The sequence below is a fragment of the Pholcus phalangioides genome, unplaced genomic scaffold (assembly GCF_987345545.1).
Source record: "Pholcus phalangioides strain wild (caught in Gottingen) unplaced genomic scaffold, Ppha-v1.0 ptg000042l_1, whole genome shotgun sequence".
NCBI lineage: Eukaryota > Metazoa > Arthropoda > Arachnida > Araneae > Pholcidae > Pholcus > Pholcus phalangioides.
In genome coordinates, this window is record NW_028301628.1 from 34,802,672 (window position 1) to 34,828,764 (window position 26,093).

At 35.8% G+C, this 26,093-nt stretch overlaps 1 protein-coding gene across 1 annotated transcript in view; it reads right to left on the bottom strand.

Annotated features, from left to right (window-relative positions):
- Window positions 1-26,093, bottom strand: part of LOC149064937 (uncharacterized) — a 64,832-nt gene that overhangs the window by 14,456 nt on the left and 24,283 nt on the right. Inside the window, exons 3-6 of the mRNA XM_089255069.1 lie at window positions 21,214-21,353; window positions 15,440-15,608; window positions 4,068-4,503; window positions 555-628 (exon numbers count right to left, since the gene is read on the bottom strand). Coding sequence (XP_089111195.1) covers window positions 555-628; window positions 4,068-4,503; window positions 15,440-15,608; window positions 21,214-21,353 — 819 coding nt within the window. The remainder of the gene's footprint in view (window positions 1-554; window positions 629-4,067; window positions 4,504-15,439; window positions 15,609-21,213; window positions 21,354-26,093) is intronic.

Genomic DNA, 26,093 nt, shown 5'->3' on the forward strand with positions numbered 1-26,093 from the left:
GGTTTTGTCAGACTGACTCTAGTTTCTGAGATAAAGTGAAAAATAAATTTTAATGGTAATACATAAGCAGAGTATACAAACCAAATTGTTGAGTGCACACATTATCTCACAAACTAGAGCCAATTCGAGAAAACTAACAGTAACACCAGTTTTGAAATCAGCGGCCCCAATATACCCTAAAGCCATTAAAATTTCCTTGAGAACATGATTTTTTTTTTCTTTTTGCTGATTTCATTTTAATGCATGTTTTCTCATTTTTGATTCACACTTGGGAATTTTTAACTTCTTCTGGACTTTTGTAGTACATAAATTATTTTAATAATTTTATGCACACTTTGGCATTTTCAAGTCCATATTTTTTAATGCATATGTGTATATGTTTAGAGCATGTTTCGATACTTGTCAAAGAGCATATTTTACAGCATATTTCGCTACTTTTTTAGTGCGTAATAATCCGGACGCTGCTGATAATATTCAATACCTTTCGAATGGATAAAATAGATATGCTCAGGTTTAGTTCGAAAAATTGATGCGAAATTCAAAAATTTACATACGTGGTGATGGAGATGGTGGTGGGGGAGGTGTCGGTGTTATATAACGAGGTACGTACGTATCCTCCTCTTCCTCTCTGAGAAAAAAATAAGATAATTTTCATGAGTACACAAATAGGCTGCGATGAAAAATTACAAATTTATCATGTTGAATGTGAACAAATTTGAATGATAAATATGCATAAATTCTCACAAAAGTATGCGATGACAAATGGGCAAAAATATGCAGAAATAAATTTGGACAAATATGTTAAAACGTAAAAATTCAAATCATAAATATGCAGAAATACGAATGATGAATGTGCAGAAACATAAATGTGAAAAAAATTTGATTCAAATAGCACACTCCGTTAAAAGTATCAACATTTACGATGATTGGGACAATTCGATAAAATCATCTGCATGAAACTTTAATGGTTGATAAACGTCACCTAGCAGCGTTTTTTCCGAAACTGCGGTAATGAAACATCACAATTATTTGAATTATCTTATATGTTTAAATATTTACTTTGATTGTTCGAAACAACTTGTAAAAAAAAGTATAATGCAGGGTGGATGAAAAAAGTCCGTAGAATTTCAAAAAATGAATAAAAACCGGAGAAATAACTGAATTATGAAAATGTTGGCGGGGTTAACATTAGCGTTAGGTCACGGGAATTTTTTTAAGACAAGAAAAAAAAACAGCCGATAGGTGACGCTGATACAAGCGACTTCGGTGGAAATATGCAAATGGTTATAAGAACTTGTGCTCCTAATCCACAATTAGTTCACCGTTGTAAACCGTGTATGTGGGCCGGCTGCACTCTGCCGTGTCTGGATTTGTGACTCGCCTGCAATGTGCAATCCCCTGTGTGGTGGTGGTGGAACACCTACTTTTGTAATAAACGAATGGAGGCAAGGGCGTAGCGAGGGGGGGGGGGATTGAGGGGCTGCCCCCCACCCCGAAATGTGAGAAAATGACCGAAAAAAGGGAAAAAGATGGCCAAATCCATTGTTCTGTCACTTTGGTCCCCCCCCCCCCCGAACGAAATTTCTGGCTACGCCCCTGAATGGAGGCATTCTATTCGTTATTTGCGTATCTTTTCTTTGACTTGTGTAGGTCAGCGTCACCTATTGACTATTTTTTAATATTTTTTTTTCCTGTCAATAAAATTCCCGTTACCTATCGATGCTAACCATGCAAACTGTTTTTTATCTCGGTTATTTTTCCGGTTTTTATGAATTTTTAAAGTTTTTACGCACTTTTTGCTCACCCTGTATAAAGTTTAACACATAAAAATATTAAATGTTAATGTTTAATAAAGTTAAAATTATATGAATAAAAAATAGTTATTGAAATTCGTTTCCAGTTGACATATAATGAAATCAAAAAGAGGTCCCTGCACGTGGACTCTAAACGGGTTCTCATGAGATTTCCTTTACGCTTTCCATCATATGCCAGTCAGGCGTTGTTCCATTGTGAACTGGATTCGCACACCTATTGCTATTCGCAAATTATTATTAAACGAAGTATATGTAAATAACTGCGCATACATAATGATCTCTATACGCCCACGCGATAGATAAATAAAGAAATATGAATCGTAAATAAGCAGAAATATCAATGAAAAATGTGCAGAAATGTGAAACATATGAGCACAAAATTAATGCAGGAATATAAAAAAACAATGACAATAGTGTGTCAAAAATTAATGATAAATGCTCAAAATTGTGAATGCGCTCACACATGAACGATAAGTGTGCACAAATATGAATCATGAATTTGCAGGAATATGAATCATGAATTTGCAGGAATATGAATCATGAATGTGCAAAAAATGAATCCTGATAAATGTGTAAAAATATGAATAGTTAAATTACAGAAATACGAATGATAAATGAAGCATAAATATGTAATGATAAATAAACATAACAAATAAGCATAAATATGCAATGGCAAATAAGCATAAATATGCAATGGCAAATAAGCATAAATATGCAATGGCAAATAAGCATAAATATGCAATGATAAATGAAGCATAAATATTCAATGGTGAATTGGCGTGGATATGATACATGAATATGCAGATAATTGAACATGAATATGCAAATATATGAACATAAATATGCAGATAATTGAACATGAATATGCAGATATATGAACATAAATATGCAGATAATTGAACATGAATATGCAGATATATGAACATAAATATGCAGATAATTGAACATGAATATGCAGATATATGAACATGACTATGCAATGGAAAATTGTCATGACTATGCAATGTTAAATTGCCATGACTATGCAATGGAAAATTGTCATGACTATGCAATGGAAAATTGTCATGACTATGCAATGTTAAATTGTCATGGGCATGGGGGGATATGCAATGTTAAATTGTCATGAATATGTCATGAATATGCAATGTTAAATTGTCATGAATATGCAATGTTAAATTGTCATGAATATGTCATGAATATGCAATGTTAAATTGTCATGAATATGCAATGTTAAATTGTCATGAATATGTCATGAATATGCAATGTTAAATTGTCATGAATATGCAATGTTAAATTGTCATGAATATGCAATGTTAAATTGTCATGAATATGTCATGAATATGCAATGTTAAATTGTCATGAATATGCAATGTTAAATTGTCATGAATATGCAATGTTAAATTGTCATGAATATGTCATGAATATGCAATGTTAAATTGTCATGAATATGCAATGTTAAATTGTCATGAATATGCAATGTTAAATTGTCATGAATATGCAATGTTAAATTGTCATGAATATGCAATGTTAAATTGTCATGAATATGTCATGAATATGCAATGTTAAATTGTCATGAATATGCAATGTTAAATTGTCATGAATATGCAATGTTAAATTGTCATGAATATGCAATGTTAAATTGTCATGAATATGCAATGTTAAATTGTCATGAATATGCAATGTTAAATTGTCATGAATATGCAATGTTAAATTGTCATGAATATGCAATGTTAAATTGTCATGAATATGCAATGTTAAATTGTCATGAATATGTCATGAATATGCAATGTTAAATTGTCATGAATATGCAATGTTAAATTGTCATGAATATGCAATGTTAAATTGTCATGAATATGCAATGTTAAATTGTCATGAATATGCAATGTTAAATTGTCATGAATATGTCATGAATATGCAATGTTAAATTGTCATGAATATGCAATGTTAAATTGTCATGAATATGCAATGTTAAATTGTCATGAATATGCAATGTTAAATTGTCATGAATATGCAATGTTAAATTGTCATGAATATGCAATGTTAAATTGTCATGAATATGCAATGTTAAATTGTCATGAATATGCAATGTTAAATTGTCATGAATATGCAATGTTAAATTGTCATGAATACGTCATGAATATGCAATGTTAAATTGTCATAAGCATGGGGATATGCAATGATAAATGAGCGTGAATATGCAGTGGTAAACCGGCGCAAAAAAACATGGCAAAAAACAGTGTAATGATGTCTAACCTTTCCGGCTCGCTGTCTTGCCTCCAGAAATCCTCGGGCTCAGGCGAATAGAGTGGCTGCTGCGGGGACTCGAATTTCCTCTCGGGTTCTGGAGAATGCAAAGGGGGATCGATGACTTCAAGTTCTTTCTCTTGCAGGAATCTCTGTTCCAGTTGTCTGGAACTGGTGGTCGTGTTCGCCCTCACGACCTCCTCGTCTCCGACCGAACAATAACATTGAGGGCTGGTGCACGTGCACCTTTCCTTCAGATTGCCGAAGATGTGGCCATTCTTCTTCCGGTGGTCGTTGTCGTCGTCCTCGTCGTGATACGGAAATGCCGCGTTCCCGTTCGTGACCGGCTTGTCATTTGCTTTCATTTGAGCCGCCGCTTTCTCCACGTACATGATGTCGCCGTTCCTTTTGTACTCCCCGTTTAATGAATCGTTTTGTCGCCTTTCTGAAACATTGAGGAAGAATAAAACATGCGTGACACAAATGGCAACATCATTTTTCGTTTCATATACAGTGATAATATTTGATATTGGTGTCGATGGAAGAAGTGTGTAAAAAAAAGTCATTAGATTAATTACCTTCAGCACGTGTGTGTGTGTGTGTGTGTGTGTTGAATGTATTTCTGGGTATTATAATTAATAATGAAAAATGGTGCATCAAATTTATTAAATATGTCGTTGGCCGAGGTTGTTGATCCTTTTGGGGATTACAAGCCACTTCATTGCTTTAAATGCGTGTCGTGTGTCACTTTATTAAGTGATCTGGTAATGAGCAGAAGGTCACTCAAGTGATCTTTAAATGAGCCGCGGGCCGCTTTATTCAGTGATCTGGGAATGTGTGAGTCAATCAAGTGATCTCTGAATGTGCCGCGAACTATTTGAGGGATGTGAAACTGTCATGGGTCCCTTAATTGATCTGTAAACGTACCACGGGTCGCTATGGTGATCGTTATGACTCGAGCCACTTGATTGATCTGAAGCAGTGCCGTGCGTTGCTCAAGTGATCTGTAAATGCGACGCGATCCGCTTGATTGATCTGTAAAAAAATCTGAAACACTACGAGCATTACATAAACGATCGGTAAATATGCTGCTGGAAGCTTGAGTGTTCCAGAACTGTTCCGCAGGCCACGTTGGTGATCTGTAAATGTGCCATAGGCTGCTTGAGTGATCAGGAAATGTGCCGTAGCTCACTTAACTGATCTGGGAATGCGTCGTAGGTCATCGTAGTAATTTTGTGAAAATTAACTTGACATCACATTTCCAGATACTTAAGTGACCTGCTGTGCGGTTCCACATCACTTGAATGGTCCATGACTTACTTTAGTATCACTCAAATCGCCTCCGGTGCACTTCTGAATTGAGTGACCCGCGGTGCAGTTCATTCTCAGATCACTAAAGTAATCTGGAAATGTGCTGTCAAGTTAATTTTCACAAAATTAGGCTACTACTACTACTACTACTAAACTAGACATGCACCTCGTGCATATTCCTCTGCAGAACCTCTAACGAATTGGTACATGTTGGAATGTGCGTGTATGTGTAGTGAAACCTGGCGTGAAGTTTGTGTCTGTGTAATGCTTGTTATATGTAGTGCTGTCATCTGCCACCAGTTGGTAGATGGGAGTTTGAAGTTTCGGGACCACTAACTTACAGCATCAAAGGAATGACAATATGACCCGTATTTTATGCGTTTTTCATATTTTGCGATTCCTATATTGCTATAATGCTATGTTGATTATTTTGTAAATATTTTTTATTTATTTATTTATTTATTTAATACCACGCTACAGAAAACAGTCCAATTACAGCAAGGTATGACCAAAACATTGTAAATATAATAAAATCAAACAGAATAGAATGCAATACACAGAAAAACTAAATATTTAACAGTCAAATACAAGAAATCAGCATTTAAATACAAAAAAAAAAATAAAAAAAAATCGCTGATCAATCGGAGAGAAGAAGCTCTTTGAATTTACCAATAGGTGTCGCAAATGTATCAAATTCATCAGGTAAACTATTGTACAAAATACAAAATCTGTTAATAGCACAAGACAGACCAATCTATGTCCTAAAGTGAGCTACATAGAATAATTTATTCGACCTTGTGTTGTACCGTGTGACCAAGAATCCAATTTTTGATAACAGAAAAGAACAATCGATATTACCATTAACCAACTTCCAGAAAAATTTCAAATGAATGAAATTTCTTCTCTTTTGGAGACCGGTAATTAAAAACATTTGTCGGAGAAAAGTTGTCGAAATTGTAATGTCATATGCTCTAAATTTCTTAAAATACAAATATCTCATAAATGAGTTTTGTATAATTTCAATATCATCAATAGCATTATTGTAATGAGGATTCCAAACAACAGATATATTCAAGTGTAGATGATTCTCGATACACCAGTGGTAAATGTGGGTTAATTTATCTTGAATAGAACAAGATTCAAAATTTACAATAAAGTCAAATATTTTAAAATCATCAGCAAATAATAAGCAATTAAGAATAGCAGCGGCAAGGCCATTAATAAAAATAAGAAACAATAGCGGTCCAAGGACAGACCCCTGAGGGACTCCAGATGTTGCACAACATCCATCACTAAGAGACGAACCAAAAGATACAAAAATCAATCTGTTTTTTAGATACGAAGCAAAAAATTTACACGTATCATCGCAGAAACCATTTTTTTTTAATTTGTACATTAATATAGAGTGGTTAACACAATCAAATGCTTTAGCGAAATCTGTGTAAATTACATCGAGCTGGATTTTATTAGCTATGGCTTCAACAATATGGGTATTGAGGGAAAGAAGATTGGTAACCGTAGATCTATTTCTAACAAAACCGTGCTGATTTGGGGAGATACAGGTCTTAATTTGAGCATAGATTTTATCATATAAAATAGACTCAAATATTTTAGCGAAAGGTGACAGAATGGCCACACCTCTATAATTTTCAATTTTATGTCTATCACCTTTTTTAAGAAATGGAACTATTCTTGCTTTATTCCATTCATCCGGAAAGATCCCATTTTTGACAGACATATTAAAAATTAATAAAAGTGGATACAGCAAATGCTCAGCACACGCCTTGACAAAATATGGAGGTATACCATCAATACTTCTGGAGCCACTCCCCTTCAATCTTTTTATACTACATTTGATGTCATTTACGGAGATATAAGGAATATTGACAACATCAGAAGAAACAGGAAAGTCGTTGTTTGAAGCAGAATAATGATTGTGATCATTCCCAGAAGTTGTGAAATTCGATACAAAAAACTTGGCGAAACCATCAGCAATCAAGGCGTCTGTTAATAGAACATTGTTTTCGAAATACATATACTTAGGTGCATTCTTATTTTTATTGTTACAGTAAGACCAAAATTATTTTGGGTTGAGTCTGAGAGCTGCTTCAATATTATCAATATATTTTTTATGAGCTTGTGTTATATAGAGTTTAACCTTAGCTCTATAACATTTGTATTGTACTAGGTCAGAGATAGTATTAGTCATCAACTACCTTTTACGAAATTTCTCCTTACATTTCCTTAAAAGCGGTTAATATGATAACATTAACCGCTTTTTCCGTGGAATTCATTTTATACCGCTGCGATTTACATTAAGACTTCATTTCCCATAATTGGCGATTTGATTAAAGAAACAATTGTCTTTTATCTCTTTATCACTTTATGTACTGCATAATAGGGCCATATAATATGCAGGTTTTATTCTGGGAAAAATATATTTTAACGTTTTTTTAATGCAAATTATGGAGTCTTTTCTCTGCCTCCGTGAATATCGTCATGATATACTATTTAACTGGAAGTGAGGCCTTCCATTTTGCAAATAAGCCCAGTTGCATTATATGAGGGCCCACGACCGCACCGGGCAGCTAAATATTAGGACCGTGAATACAGATCAAAATACGGTGACTGCCCATTTGGATCATGGCTTCGAAAGAAAAAGCATTTCTGTGGCATTTCACTCGTGTGTAGGAACATTTGCATCATCTTCTACCAGAAACATTGAATAACGAAAGTGTTTAATGTTTTATTTTACACATGCCAGCGTCGGGTACGTTGCCGAAAAAAATACGTACCCGATCGAAATTTTTACATGCCCCGGGCATGTCGGGCAATAGATTTGTCCAGCCCTGTCGAGTAATTACTTAAATAAAAGGACAATGTGCATCATTTATGGAATATTATACATAATAATCGATATTTTCTGACACTAACACGATAAACACAAACGACAAAGTACACGATAGCGAATTTCCAAGAACAATACAAGTTACATCTCACTCGACTGATTACATTCTCACAAAATAATTGTGAAAATATAATCAAAGGTTTTCTTCAATTTCAAAAGTCACTCCAAAGAAAAATAGAAGCTAAAATATCTACACATATTAATTATTTTTTTTAATGTCACGAAAACATTCTATGTTCCTACACACACATGTATATTTAATTAATTTCTTAATTAGGATTTGGAAGGAAAAATACACTTTTCTGTGAATGGTGCTATTCTTTTGAGAAGAGCGAATTCAATTAACTCGATGAATAAAAATTATTATTTTTCTCCCGTATCAAAGTAAACGTCTCTCGAATATCAAAGAAATTTTTCAATACACTTCGAATTAATATGCATGTATGCTTCCGAATTTTGCGCATTGCTTTTTAAAAATACATTATCAACATGAATATTCAGTTGGATACGAATTTTTACAATAGGTTAATGTTATAAAAAGCTAAAAACAATTAATTATTTCATGTTACAAGTTGGTTTCAGGAAAAACAACGCTTCTATTCAACAAGTCCTTGGTTATTTATAAATTCGACCGTTCCAGAAAATTCTGAGCAAAATTTTACGTATCTGAATTGGAGGAGAAAGATTATATTATTCTTCGAAGCATTCTAAATTTTTTCTTATGATTTAAATTGCGTAAGCTAATTTATGAAATTTCTAAAATCTTGTCTTCGTTTTATGAAAGACAAAGTTTTCATCCCTATGTAGTCCTATTTTCTTAACCCCGTGGATTATTAACCGTATAAATGATTTTTAATGAAGAGAGAATATACCTATATAATCTTATAATCATCTATGTAATATAATCTAAATAATAATAATTTTTAATGAGTGAAAAGAAGGGTCCATGTTGCGCTATGCGATCCCGAGCTACGCTAAAAAATGGTTTTTTGAGTATCTCGGAACAGCACTGTGGGTGTGGCAATAGCTTTTGTTTGGTTTTTTAATGATAATGACGTGTTCCCAAGAGATCCTAACGATCTGTCCAGGGAATTTATTTTGATCATACATGTTCAACTCATGGCCCGTGGACCAAATGTGGTCCTCGGAGTCATCTGATGTGGCCCTTGACAAATAACCAAACACGTCAAGTGGGGCTACGAAAGATAGTCAAATAACTCAAGTGGCTTATGAAAGGTTATCAAATAACTGAAGTGGCTTACGAAAGGTGTTATCAAATAACTCAAGTGACTTACGAAAGGTTATCAAATAACTCAAGCGACACAATTCGAGATTACTTCAGTGGCTTGAAGCACTTTTCTAGATCATTGAACCCTTTAAGCGCTTTTTAACATTTTCCCGATCCGCATTATAACTGCCACATTGGAAATGAAAGCGCACTTTCACTGCGAAATGTAAAATCAAGGCTTTACCTACCCCACTACCATTTTATAGTCCCATAACAACGCATTGAACGTGATGCCGCGTCGCGTCAACCGCCGACTGGAACAAGCCACTGGTGACCGCAATGAAAGTTCAGAACCCGAGATGTTTTGGGGGTAACCGAAACAAAGCAGATCAAGTTTGACGAGATATCTCGGGATTCGTTCTAATGGTTAAACTGCCCACGCTAATAACCCTCCAAAAGAAGATACGAATCAAGTTCAGGAGAATTGCTTGCTGTTCAGCAACATTGTTTATGAGGGGACTACGCCTTAATGAAGGCAGCAATAGAGTTGTATGTGTGTTTAGTCTGCTTACATGGACGCATTGCTTATATAGTTATTTGGATACACTTTTATATTTAGGCGATGAGACGGCTGCCTAGGGTGGCATGATTACAGGCGAGGCATGTTTTATGAGAGATTTATTATGACGGTGATTATCACGAGAATTTTCACTCTCGTGAATTTTTACGCACATTGAAATAATTGTAAAGGAAAAGCGAGAGTGGATGGATAAGAGCAGGTAAATGCAATACTTTTCAGTGTTGAAATGTTATTCAACTCTTTGTGATTCAATGCTTATTGGCAAAGGCATTATTCTTGAGTAAAAATTAATTATTTAACTAGATTAAATATACATAAAGAAAAATACTCATACGAATTCGTTGGAATCCCAACAAATGAGAAAATCAGTTAAAAAAGTCAGCTAAAAATTAAATTTTTAAGCAGCAATGATCTTAGCAGCTTATCTGTTGAAAATTGGAATTTTATAAATTTATTTGTTCGCAATTTATTATTTCGATCTGCGCTACAAAATCATGTTTAAAAATTCAGGAAGTCAGTTAATTCAATAATTTATTTCAATGTGTGAAATTTATTTCAAAATGAAGATATCTTTACCTGTCCGTGTGTCACACTCTAGATATCTTTTGCTCTTATCACGAAGTTTTTGTGAAGTGAACAGATGATCTAGACCTCGGCGTCCGCAATTTGATTGACTTTTGAAGAAGGCACACCGGGTTTTTGAGGGTCACAATGAATTTTTTCAAGAGAATTATCTATTACCAACCTTCAAATAACATTTTGGATTAACAGAAATCGATTAAGATAACATATAAATGTATTTTTTTCAATGTTCTAATCATTCCACAAAGACATTTGAAACATCTTTTTATTTTTGATCGTCTTGGAAGGAATGAGGGGCACGTGCCATGTATACGCCTCTGTCCCACACTGGACTGCAGAATTATTTTCTGCTAGAATTCTGCCGCTGGACTCTTCCAGCACATTTTTGTAACTACTGCTAATGCTAAACCACACATTCTCCTCGTCTATATTTATTCATTTATTTATTTATTCACATCTCAACAGGGAAAGATTGCCCAATTACAGAGATGGACAAGAGAAGAAGAAATACAAAACACAAATATAAAAGGTGAATACAACAAAGTACAAAAAAACAACGAGTGCAACAATGATTAAAAATACGATACTAAGAAATACTAATAACATGGAGATTCAATACTCACATATAACTTTTAAGATATTCTCTTATATTTGAATCGAATATATCGGGATTCACATCGCACTGATTATATATATTGCACATCTAAAAAATACGGGACCGTCGTAAAATATTTGTTTAAGGGTTTAGGAAGGTGAAAAGTCCGCCAAAAAACATGCCTATGTTCAATTGGCACAGAAAAATTAACAAGTTGAAGAAGATAGCAGTCATCAATTATATAATTTTGGCAATTTTATACAAAAAGCGAAGGTAATTTCTTCTGCATTACAATGATTAAAAATGAAAAAAAACCCATCTCAGTTCAGTTGTACTTACGTCATTAATGTAGATGTGGAATGTAGATTTCTCTGAGGAATTTCTGATGGATTGGTACATGGTGTGGAATGTGCGTGTATGTGTTGTGGACCTAACGTGAAGTTTGTTTCTGTGTAATGTTGGGTATGTAGTACTGCATTCTGTGTAGTGCTGCCATCTGCAATCAATTTTTCTAACTATGAGTGAAGTGCAATGCTTGAATAATTGTTTCGTTTTTGGTCTGTCACTCTCTGTGGAGAGATTTTTTAACGGGGAGATCGATCGCATTCGCACCGTTTCATAACTACGTAACGGCGAAAATATGCGAAATAATTTCCGTCAAAATTAATAAAATAATTTAGCGAGCTGGCAAAACTAGATATATATTAGAAAAAATTAGCGTACTGGTAAAGCTAAACAAAAGAAAAAAAGAGAAATAATATGTGGACCGGCAAAAAATAAATATGGGAGAAATAATTTGAGGGGTTAAAAAAGTTAAAAAAATAGAAGTAATTTTTGCACCGGAAGAAAGAAAATAAATTGAAGAAATAATTTACGGAATGACAAAAACGGTACATAGCATATAATTAAATTTTAATAACATTTTAATTTTACAATGCATTAATAAATCTAAAATTATGCAGTGGTTATATGTATTGAGAAATTGCTTCGCGGACTGGAAGAAAATTTTTCACGGACCGACAATGTTACGGGGACCAGCAGTTGAAGAACACTGAGTAAATTATTGATTCCACGAAATTATCGAACTGTTTGTTCGCGTGAACTCGCATAACCATACACTTCTATTGCTACAAGTTTGAGCAACATTGCCTTCGGTTTAAAAGAAATTGATAATAACACCAAGAAATGTCTTAATTTCGAATTCAATCAGCGGCGTTAAAAGTATTTAAAATCAGACTACTTCATCAAACACCAACTCCGGACATATCGCTACATATTGCAATTTACTGCCATTAACGAGACGGGTGGAAATTAAGGCGCCATCTATTAGTTGGCACCTCAAGTTCGTTATGGAAAATATCTTATCTATATCCTCACTCGGGTTCGAAACCAAGACCATGACAGCAACCTTCGCGGTGGTAGAATCAGAGTGGAGATATCATAAACGTTTAAGGTAACCGAGTACCTTTTTAAGGACATATATAAAATTAGACGTAAAGTGTCTCGAAATAAAGAGAACAAAAATAATTGTGTGTTTAATAATAATTATATAATAATGAAAATAATATTGATAACAGTAATGTAATTTCCTCTGAAAAAAATCACTTTTATGTAAAATTTTTACTCTTACAGTGATAATCCCGAGATATCTCGTCAAACTTGATTTGCTTTATTGGTCACCCAGAAATATACTCGAGTTCTTAACACATCGGATCAGGAAAATTTCAAAAACCACTTAAAGGTTTAAACAAAATCCATGTAAATATTCGGGGTGTAATTCAAAATATTCGAAACACGGTTGCAAAATGTTTTGTAAATGAAATGTCTTTGTCACGGTAGATTTAGCTAATAATGATGCAAGTTTGGTTCGAAAATTCAGATAAGATTGTATGCTATTGTCATAAGTTACACCAAAATATGCTGATGTACGTGTGAATTTTTTGAAATTTCATTGTACATATTTTGTGCAAAACTCTGTTATTAGACAAATATATATATGATAGACTTTTGATTTTGATTTATAACCTTAACAATGTATAACAAAATGTCATAGTAAAATTTTTGTAATGATACAATCAATAGATTTTTGAGATCAAGTTTCGAAGGTAAGTAAAATGTCCAAAATTGCATTCTTTGTAAAACGCGTTTTAAAAACTTTCTTCACGGATTATTTGTATGTAAAAAACGTAACACCAGAGTGGACGTTATATATACGTCATATTAACGAAACGTAATATGACGTATATATCGTATAACAGCAAGACCTGTTTTGATATCACAAGAAATGGGGCTCTCAATAAAAATAAAACATCAATATTTTCGTCCAAAATGCCGTTTTAAATTTATTTTATACCGTAAATTCCACGTGTTGATTGGAAGGAATATTCTAATGTGATAGAAACCCCATCATCAGCTGAAATATGCGTCTACAGATAATTAACAGAAATTTTGTTACGGCCTAAATTTTCATAGAAAGGCCTTACCTTTAAGATTCACGTTCTCATAAAATAGAAAGACGTATAACACCATGGGCTGGACTACGTTCCGTTGCAACTGATGACACCGAGACAACAAACCTCTCTCATTTTCATAACAACCGTTCACGATCGATAATGAATAAACCCCTATCATAACTATGTAATGTAGTCGATTTGCCAATGTTACACCTCGTGCATGTTACAGCAAGACTTTCTTTTATTTCTAGGCCCTGGAACGTCAAATAGCTTCGAGGAAATGGCGTGACACCAATTGGTTCATAATATATTTCGAGATACTATTAGTCTAATCTGTTTAAACAGAGAGAGATACATGGTCGTTCCAAGCTGCTTGCCTGACAGGAACGGACATGAATTTTTGTAAGTGAAACCATGAGATATATTGAAAGTGAGCTCGATTGGTTCTTTGAAAGTGTATTGGAAACTGGTTGAAACGCTTTCTATACTTTAAGAACCGCCTAAAAATAAAGAGGCTGGGAGTGTCACTATATAAATGCGAAGAATTCCCTTTCCCTTGAAATGCTTAGAAATTTTACATGCGCTTAGAAATTAGGCTTGCCTATCCTTGGAAATGTGGGGAATGTGTGTGCACCGATTGAAATCCATAGAAGGTGTGAGTACTGCTTAAAATGAGTAGGAGATTTGCTTATCTGTTTTTTATCACAACATACAGTATGCGTAGGAGGTTTGTGTGTAAAGACGAAGAAACCGTCCACACTCTGTACATGCTTACGGGAGAACTAGAAATGAGCAGAATATATACATCCCTTGAAGTGCGTATAAAATGTTAACATCCCTAGGAATGCATGAAAGGCGTTCGCATACCTAGAAAAACATAGATAACGTTCGGAGAGGTAATATCTAATAGAGGTAAATATCTGGTCTATTATATGTGTGACAAATGCGTGAGATGAATATGTTCATATGACAAGATAATTATGACAAAGTCTGAAAAAAATCGTAATTATTGATTTCAAAAGTTCAAGTAAGCCGCATTGAAAATAAAACAGAATACTTTATTAAGAAGGTGGAACGTCAAAAATTACGGAAATGTCCTGTAAAATACAGGTCGCACTATACTTACAAATATCTGGCCTGCGTGTAACAGAAATACTGCATTTCTGGCCCGCGAACTGAAAAGTTTGCGCACCACTGCTATAAGAGATGCATGGAAAGTGTGCCTATCCCTTGCAATTTGTAGAAAGAGTTCGTGTCTGAAAAATTTACAGCGAACTTGTGCGCCCCTATATGTTTCTCCGAAGCTTGCGTAACCAGTAGGTATCTGTAGAAAAGCGCGTTCATCTTCATAGATGTGCAGGAAGCATACGTTCCCCTAGAAATGCGAAAAAAAGCTTGTGGGCAACAACAAATAATGTTGAAGACGTGTGCACGCCGAGAAATTTATAGGAGAATTTCTTGCCCCTTTGGGATTTTATGGAGGATGGCATACCACTCAGAATGCATGTACGTAATCTTGGAAATACGCAGGATGTTTGCGCAAACCAATTGTATATGCCACAATAACTAATGTTCTTTTCTGCTTTACTCATTAGTTTTGTGCAATTATGAACAGCCTGTCGCGTGTCTCCATGGGCACCCGTACCTCGAGTTGAGAACCACTGTGTCTCCTTACATGAAACCTACATTCAAGAAAATTAAAATGATAAAATTCTATTACTCACGATTCCTGTTCTTGCAGTAACAGTAAACGACGATGGATATGAACAAAGCGATGAGGATGACATTGATGACGATGGCTGCGATCCACGCGACAGAAAGTCCTCCAGATTCTGTTGAAGTGCCGCCATCTTCCGTTTTCTGATCTCCACCGCCATCATTTTGCAGAAGCCGCTAAGGATAAATAAAATACGACACGCACGCCATGTATATTATTATTTTATCGCACATTTAATGCACATTAGAGCTAATTTAGACTGGGACAAAACAGAGCCACCCTTACGAGTGTCGCACCTAGCGCCACGCTTTGTTAAAACCCGCACTCAAGGGGACTTTCAGTAAGTCTGAAATGTTTTCTTGCATTAATTCTGAATTTCATCATTTCTGGAATTATTTCTTTCATTGGTTCTGAATTTTAGTTAGTTCTGGAATTATTTCTCCCGTTAATTCTGAATTTTCTTCAATTCTAGCATTTTTTTTCTTTCATTAGCTCTAAATTTTCATTAGTTTTTTAATTACTTTGAATTTACATTATAATTAGATTACATTACAGTGTGCTTAACATTTTTGCCATGAATATTTTTCAGCATTGCTGTACATTCTGAAATAGTGGATGCCGATTCCCATACCGCACAAAGAATATAAAATCGGGGCAAAGGGAGTCCTGAACATTTTCGATGCCCCAAAATCGTTGAGACACACACCTACAAAGCTTTTTAACAGCTGGCTGTGCAAAGATATATTTTCGAAAGAGAGAAAATTCAACTGACCCTGCGTGGAATCGAACCCACGTCTTTTCACTTTCCGGGTGAATGCCCTAGACTACACAGGCAACGAATCTCTGAATTTTCCCTTGGAGCTCGAGCTCGTGTGCACTGAACGGGACCGTACATGGACACAGTCGGACCTAACTCAGGCCAAAGCTCACAATTGCTGGCAATGCCACCAAATGGCGACTTATCGGAGGATGATGCCACTCTCTACTATCCATGCGAAGGTTTTGTTCAGTGCATACGAGCTCCATGGAAAGATTGAGAGATTCTGTTGTCTAGTGGTCTAGGGCGTTGGTTCGACTCCCCGCAGGGGCAGTTGAATTTTCTCTTTTTCCAAAATATATTTTCGCATGAGCCAGCTGTTAAAAACCTTTGTACGAATAGCGGAGAGTCACATCATATATCATCGGAGACACACCTAGCACCGCTATTATTTTCGTGCCGGACCAGTACCTCCTAGAGGGTCTAGGAGGTATCTAGAGTGTATCTAGGAGGTATCTAGAGTGTATCTAGGAGGTATCTAGAGTGTATCTAGGAGGTAATGGCTGGACCTAGCGTCTGGGTAGGGTGACCCTGGGACAAAAACAGATTATAGATGATTGCGATTATTTTTCCTCCATGTCTTTCATTTCACAACCACAGGTCGGTAAGCTAACCACCAAACTAGAAAAAAACAAAACACCAAAAGATCTAAAACAGTTTTGACACTTCGTTGGTATTGAAAGTATTAAAAGAAGTCTCTAAGCTCTAGATACGACGGCTATTTGAATCATCAAGCTCCATGAAATTTAAAAAGAGCGAACTCTTCCTATAAATATAAAGGATTTTTCACCAAAAGAGTCCAAAAACGAACCAAAAAATTACACAGTTCACATTTTTAAAATTCAAGTAAAATTCTCAAAAGAAAATGATCAACAAACAGAGTAGAATTTTTCTGCGGCAAGCTGAATATCTCAAAAATGATTATCAGGAGAAATATAAGTATTAGAATTTTTATACGGCCCGGAATCAATTAGTAAAGTTTTGTCTATTTCAAAGAAAAACGGAAAAATTTATCTCGTGACAATTGAATGAAATTTAATTCCCCTCACAAATTGGCGAAAAATTCGCCGATATCTCAGTAATATAAATTTTTGATTTTTGCCAATCATTTCGTGTCAAAAATTTCTCTAAATATTTTGGCATTGGAAAAGACGTAAGATGTAGCAAAAATTTAAAAATTTCAATCACCAATATTGCAAAGAATTTTCCTTATTTAGTTAGGCGATGAACTTCTTTCTGTTGATTAGAGAGTGATGCAAATTTTACCAATTTGATTGAGGGAAAAGGGGCGTATAAATAATTGAATTTTCAATTTTTTATATAATGCCTCTATTTTGTTCTGAACACTTATGTTGAAATACCTTGTATAACTATATACCCTACATACAAGTCGCAGTATCGTAAGGCTGACAGAAAAAACGTATCTCTTTGTAGTGCAAATTTACCAATTTCGGCTAACAAGATAAGTGACTTGCAAACGGTTTCCGGGTTATTAGGCCATGGTCTAGGAGATTTTCTTCCCGACGTTTCGCTCGCCCACATCTGTGGCAGGCATCATCTGAGGTTAATTCGACGTAAGTCTCCGCGGCAAGCGAGAAAGGCTTCGTACCTTGCGCGTTCGTCTCGCTTGCCGCGGAGACTTACGTCGAATTAACCTCAGATGATGGCTGCCACAGATGTGGGCGAAACGTCGGGAAGAAAATCTCCTAGACCATGGCCTAATAACCCGGAAACCGTTTGCAAGTCATTTAACGCCGGCCATGAAAGCCTCAGACAATATTTCTAACAAGATAAGTTTTTTTAAAGCAAAATATCCATTTGTGGAAAATTAAACAATCTTAGGAAAATTTTCTACCTGCTGATAATTTTTCATATTTCATTTGAGATTTAAAATGAACCGTAGAATTTTATTTATTTTTATATTTTGGACACTTTTGGTGAGATTATAGCCTAAATTTTCCTCAACGTAGGCTTAAAATGAAAAAAAACCTAATAAAATATACTAGACGAATTTTACCGATTCTCTAAAAATTTTTTGACAAATTCGTATAAATTTAATCTGAGATGGCGGCTGTGTTGATCCGAACATTGTCTGAATAGGAGTAATTGATCTTATTCCAACGGGTATTTCACGAGAAATTGTAAAGAAATGCGATTAATTTTAGTATGCGGCTTTAAAGGAATATCCGATAGAGAAATTCTTGAAGAAAAATGGAATTTTTTCGAAAGAATAAAATTTTGTGAAGATCTTGCAGAATATTCTTGAATAATAGCAAATATTAAGAGCATTGACGACATTCATAATGAGCATTGACGTGCATTCTGTTACCAATTTGCTCAAAACATTAAGTAATTAACTTCAAGGCCTTCAAAGCCATGAAAATTAGAAATTTCAACAAATTAAAAAACGTTTTAATTTGCCCTTTCATTTTCGTTGATGAAAATTATTTTTAATTACTTTCCGAAAACCCATTTTTTGTTGTTTATATTTTACATCCGTTTTGTTTCACCTTGATTTTCTTTCAAGAATAATTAAAATGATGAATTTCATAACAAATAAATTTCACTAAGAAAAACGAGTGAACGAATAATGAAATCAATGTCAAGAATTCCCTTTTTTAATTCTGATGTAATTTTTTTTTCTTGCATTAACTTAATCGGGAAGACATCAAATGTTTCTAAACATGATGATTGATGAGTATTTCTAGTCTGATCAGATTTCTATTTGATGCAACAGGGATATTCTTAATTTCAGAAACTACTTTTTTCCATAATTCTTGATTTTTAGTGATTCCGAAATTATTATTATCATTAATTTTGAGAATTGTCATCAATTCTGAAATTATTTCTACCATTTTTTCCGAATTGTGATAAATTTTCGCAATCATTTCTCAACTTTCATCGATTCTGAAATTATGTCTTTCACTTTTTCTAAATTTCAATCTATTCTCAAACTATTTCAGAATTTCAATCTATTCTGAAACTATATTTCTAAATTTTAATCATTTCTAAACAGTGGATAATATGAACTAGTTACAGCATTAATTACGCAAATTTTCTCCACAAGGATGGGGGTGGGGGGAGAGATAACACTTTCTAGTCTCATACATAGTCTTGCAGCCTGATAACGATACCTTACAAGAAAAAAAAAATTAAGATTTAAAATTAATCTTAGCTTAAATACTTTCAACGGAAAAAAATTTGATAGCATTATCCGAAACCCCGATAACTATAAATTAATTTTTTCCCATGCTATGGTATTAGCCCGTTTCTTGCGAAAGGGAATATCCGAATTATAACATTATCCGTGATTCTAATAAGCGACGTTAACTGAAAAAAAATTAAGGGCCTCTTTCGTGGGAAACCGAAAACAATTTTTGGCCACGGACCAAATTTCTCTGGAACAAGAATCTTGAGTTCAAAATCCTCTCACCTCAATGCCGGTTACTATATATAGAAAAACCTACTTCCTACTTTAAACTATGCTTAGTTTGAAATTTTTCCTGGGGCTTTCATGGCCAGCATTCAATGATTTACAAGCGATTCCAACGCTATTAGTCCATAGTCTAAGGCATTTCCCTCTTGACGTTTTGCTCACAACTATGTCAAGCATTTTCTAAGGTTAAACGTACGTAGGTATCCGCGACAGGCGAGAAAGGCTTCGTGCATCTAGTGCCATCAAATTGTTCTCCATATAACAAATTTTGAATTTAAATTTGAAAATACCGAGGTAATATCATGCGAGTTACACTACCATGCTCGTCTTTATAGCGAAGCCATTAAAATTTTCAAGCTCCACAACATAATTGGGTCCCGTTACTTCAGCGGCACAGAGGGCCGAGATATGCCCCCGTCGAAAGCCGGAGAGGAAATGACCTGGACAGCCAATCGCCACTGGTCACCACACGCAGTCAACCTGCCATTGATATGGACGAAACGTCAGGAAGGAAATACCTTAGACCATTGTTTCTTAACCTTTTTTTGCCCGTGGCCCCCTTTGACCCATATTTTTTTCTCGTGGCTCCCCTGTCTTACCTAGAGTTTTCGACCCTCATCTAGAACCAAGGTCCTGAACGAAAATTTCGCAAATAAGATTGGCCTCCAGACCACTGGCCTAGAATTTATTGAGCTCCCCGCTAGTCCGAGTTCTATTCATGGTCGTCTGAACATCATGGGCGCTGTAGGCAAAGTGATGTTGTGGTAGTTCCATATTTAGCTGGAAATACACAGCCTACATATTTCCTACTTATTTCCAAAATTTATTGTACTATACAAAATACAATGTGGGGTCACTTATGGACATGAGGCCCCTCACAAGAGTGGGACTGACAGAGCTGCAGCCCGGGGCCTGATATGGTTTTCAACACTTTTTGTTTTTCACACTATAGATTTAATATAGAGGAGGGGGTCTGTGAAAAATGCAGTCGGGGGCCTGCGAAAAACCCCCATCCTAGGGAACCTTCTGCAAAATGTAGGCGGTGAGGTCCGGGTGGGTCCATGCCCTAAGACGGCCCTGGTTTTATGGGTGGGTTTTTGTTGGATTCTGTAAGTATATAGTCACTAATATAAACGTTTTATTTCGTCACACCTTAATTTTTCTTCTCAGCTCTCTGCAGCCCTCCAAACCACAAACCACCTGCAATGGCCCCTTTCTCCATTTTCTTTTGTGGCCCCCTTGAAGTATCCCAGTACCACTAGGGGGCCATATAGCCCCCGATTGAGAACCACTGCCTTAGACGATGGCCTAATAGCCTGGAAATCAAATACCCCCCCCCCCGCTTGTAAATCATTATGCTAAGTTTAATACAAAGTTTTAATCACAAAATATTGATACGAGAAATCCATTTCTATTCCATCTGATATATTCACTTTATTAATTGAAGTTTAAATGTTTTATAAATGTACTTTTTAGATACATGAATGCACATTCAAATTTCAAATAATTTCTAATTAAATTGACATACCCTTGCCGATGGGACGTGAACTTTACTGGCTTTCCACAGGCTTTCTTCAACATAGTTCAAGTTATGTTTTTCTACTTCATTCCTCTCATTTTTCAGTTTTTCATTGAAACCATTGAATACAGATTTGAAAGGAACGTTACCTGGAAGAGAAAAGAAATTTCCAATTACTGATGTTTTTAAAATAAAAATTAACTCTTTTACATGGATGACATGAAATTCTAAATTTCCGCAACATGACCAGACTCTTGGAAGAGTATGCCAAAAATGCATTTTTTAGAATTTATCTTATTTGTTCAAAAGATTTCATTAAACCAATTCATAACCGTTATCGATCTACAAATTTTCTGAGACATGCAAAGCACAGGTTGTCCCAGAAAAACTCACAAATATATATAATTATATTTAAAAAAATACCTAAAATTTGAAGGAGTATTTTCAGCCCTCAACAAAATTTGGGAATTAAAATTAAATTTTGATACGTGAATCTAGCATCAATATACGTGTTGGCGGACACTGCTGAGGATGCTTCGGTATTACGCGAAGTTTTTGCTGCGCAGAAAAGAATTCCCCCACATTTCATAAGGTAGCAAAATATTTTTTCGTTCCAGAGATCGCACAGGTATCGAAATTATGAGGGCAGAGAAACAAAAAGTCCGTGAAGATGAAATTAAAGAGAATGTGTATCGGGAAAATAAACAGGTTCCTTGGTACCACCGAAATAATACTTTCAGAGGTATTCAGCTCAGCATGATTTTTTAACCCTAGAGACGTAGAGGTATAGGCAGATGTAGTTTTGATCAGCTTTTTTTCAGTTAGTAGTCCAGGGTTAAGCAGGCCGATGCACGCTTAACATTCCCTATATAGATGACAGCAGGGGTTCCAATGTAACGATATTATTTATTATTTACGTACTCAATATGCGAGTGAAAGCGTTGAAGAAATGTTACTGGAAATTCTTAAACTTGGACATGAGGATGCATGCCCTCACATCTTTGTCTATGTTCCTTACATATGTTTATAAGAGATGGCGCCACAATAGTGATAATGAATAACAATTATTTTCTAACAAAAACAGAACCATGCATCCGTTGTTTTTCATTGGAACGTATTTATTATAAAGCACTGAGTGCTGTGGAGCCATTCAAGTATTACGCAAAAATCGATGGGGGAAGGGGGTTGACTGGCTCTTACGCCATCAACCAGTTTTTACAGAGATGTGAAATATTCTTAATGGCATCTTTACCTGGAATACGAAAAATTAGGAAAACCTTTTCCTAGTTCGTGGGCGCAGGAACGAACATTCTTCGTATTGATTAAGTCCTCAAAAGACCTCCTTCTCTAGTCGACCTCTTGGGCCTTAACAGACACGCCCCGCATGCCTTGTCTCACTTATGGGTGGGGGGGGGGGGTCGACTAAACGGTTTGTGTCCACTCAGTGTGTCACATACGTTGTTCTTGAGTGATTTGGACTAGGACGCCCGTACATAAGAGGATACAAGCTCTTCAAATGGGGGGGAATTGTCTACTTTCGCCCTACCGCCCTATGTATATTCTCGTCAGGATCGAGAGGGCACAAAAGGCTTAAGAGATGGATCGCAGTGAATTTCTTAACAATAAATTTTCAGTTCTTAGCCTTCAAACAACATTGAAATTAGCAGAAATTGTTTATAATAACATTTTTTAAAAAGAGGTATTTTCTTCCAGTATTTTTTTTTTTTTCTAGCATCAAAAATAAATATTTGATCGTTTTTGGAGGTTCACGAAGGGCTCTTGCCCCCCACCCCTCGTACGTTTCTGATCCCAATATGCATTGGGGGACGCAGAGCTGACGAAATTTTGTTCACAAGTGGGGAGCTCTCTGGGTTCGGGTTAAGGGTTCCGTGGCATTTGATGCAAAGCACATCTCTCACACGTATCTAGAGGTATGCAACGCATATCTAGGAGTACGCAACGCACTTCTCTTTCTTATATCTAAGAGTACGCAAATCAATCGGCTCACGCATATTATGGGTACGAAACGTACTCTTCTTACACATATTATGGGTACGCAATGCACCCCAACGCCATTGAAGGAGATACGTATGACTTGAATTCATTAAAAGGGGTACATGCGCATTATACGCAGAGGGATGTTGAAGCTTGAAAGGTGGAGAACCATTACCTTATAGGGTAGTGCTATCTGAAACGCCTTTGTATAATACCAATAAAAATACAAAGAATTCGGATATAACGATACGATTTTTCGGCTCGAGAAATTATCACAATTATTTTCTATTGACAATTACGAAAATTAAAATAGGATTCATCGACTATTGTCCGATTTCCATCGAATTCTGCACAAAAAAAAAAAATTGGACATCAGCAGAATTTCTAAAAAAAGAGGACATCCCTATTGATGGGCTTTTCCTTCAATATACATAGACAGCTACAATGTAACAACTTCACAAGGAATCGGGAATTTCCCAAATTTCTGTTCAATACAAAGACTGACAAGAACAAAATATGTTAGTAAGGCTACGGTTAGGAAGACCAGATATTCCGTACATGCCGTATATACGGGACTCGATACCGAATTCTGAGAGAGTTTTCTAGGTGGCATTGTATATTCATGAAAAATTAATTATGGAGTACCCAGGTAGCCGTGCGTATGGATGAATAATTGGTTAACGGAAAATTCACCGACAGCAATTCACGACAGGAAAATTCACCGACAACAATTCATCGACGGAAAATTCACTGACAACAGTTCGACACGAGTCAGTGGAGCAAGAAATGACCGAGTGAGTCAGTAAATTATATAATAGTGAATGAGTGAGTCACCACCACCAAACCAGAACAGAGTGAGTGAGTCAGTAAATTATATGTTAGTTGGTGAGTGAAAGAGTGATTAGTGTTGGGGAATGAGCAAACTAGTGACTAAGTGAGTGACAGAGTTAGCGACGTAGACCTAGAGTAAGTGACCTAGTGTGTGGTGAACGAGTGTCATAGTTGCGACCCAGTGGTAGTCTGAGTGATATAGTGAGCGACGCAGTAGTAGACCGAGTGATGTACTGAGCAAGCGCGTGTCATAGTGAGCTACCTATTGGTAGACTGAGTGATATATTGAGTGAGCGACTAACAGAATGAGTTTTTAGAACTTTTTATGGGCAGTGTATTATATTTTATCATGTAGATGTAGCTTTTAGTTTTCTAATCGCGCTTTTAATTGGGTTGCTGTATCTATGAAATACATGTGACAGTCATCTTTTTCATAGGCATCATCTCTTTTTCAGCCACCTCGTTGGGCGCATTGCCTGTTGTGGTCTTGTATTTGTATTTGTATAAAGGCGTGACTTGGGGATTCAGTTTGTGACGGAGTGAGCGATATAGTGAGTTAGTGATAAAATGAGCGACCTAATTAGTGAATGAGCGAGTGACAGAGTGAGTGACATAGTAAGCAAGTGAGTGACATAGTAAGCAAGTGAGTGATCATTCATTCACTTGCTCATTCGCTCATATCGAACTGAATTTTCCGTCAATGAATTGTTGGTCGGTGAATTTTCCCAGCAGTGAATTGCATGTCGGTGGAGTTTCCCTAGCGGTGAATTGCATGTCGTTGAATTTTCCGGACAGATGAATAATTGGTTCTAACGACACTGTTCACTTCTTTCCAGTTTGATTTTGAAAACAAAAAAGTTCTCAAGGAACCGTGATTATTTGGATACTAAAAAGCATTGCGCAGATTATTTGGAACTTTATTCCTATTGTTGTGTTTAATTCCTTGATGATTTTTTCCTGTGGCTACTCAGGTGTTCCAATGCCATCATAATCGAATAATCGAAATTTCCGTATATTATCATCAGGAAATTCCAAACGCTCACGTATTAACTCGTCACCGATTGTTTGAATGTGGATGTGGAGATTACACACACTGTGTCAGCCATACAGAAATTCATCATTGAGGTTAGCTTTTGGTATCGACCCGTTTACACATCATGTATATTGAGATCTATTCCGTGGCCGAATGTCGCATGTTATCACCCCTGAAGCATTCTATAACACAATACGCCCACATACTAATAATGCGAGAAATTTCCTAGTATGGTAATCGGCTGTTCGATATTAGTCCTCTTAGATGAATATAACACACGTTTTGTTCTAGATATTGCATATACGGATAGCATTTTCCGACATTTCCGCATTAGGGTCTAGTCTTATTAATAGCTATTCAAACACTAATATCTAGTAACTATTATCATTATATACCACATGACATCAAATTAGTTGTTGATAATAAACGTATTCAGTAAAAGTTAACACCGTGTTAGTTGCATCACAGAATATAACGCCATTGATCGCGTTATATATCTCTCAAAGATACTCCATCATATGCCTATTGTTCTACATCAGAGGTCTTCAACCTTTTTCGGCAACTTTTTTGTAACACTCTCTGTCCTATGAGGTATATTTCAATCCTTGAATACAAATCCTCCAAGATGTTTAATTGGAACGATGATTATACGAGCACGAAATCGGGCATGGGCATTCAGCATTCTGGGCACTTCAGGGAGCACCGTGGTGCTCGCGAGCAACGGGTTGAGGATACCTGTTCTACATCGTAATTCGTTCGGGCGGATTATCGCACATTATACAATTACTTAGGTGCCTACGATAGTACTGGCTAATTTTATTACTTGTCACTGAGTGTTTAATATTCTGTTATACATAGTTTTTCTCCCCTGTTGCAATCCTCGTGTGACTTCATTACTGATCGAAAATTGTTCATCAGGTTGTTTTGATCATTTTTGTTGCGTCTCGAGCATTTTCTACACACGAGGGCTAATTAGACAGGGGCCTGCAATTTATTGCCGATTCTGAACGGCAGCCTTTTTTATACTCGC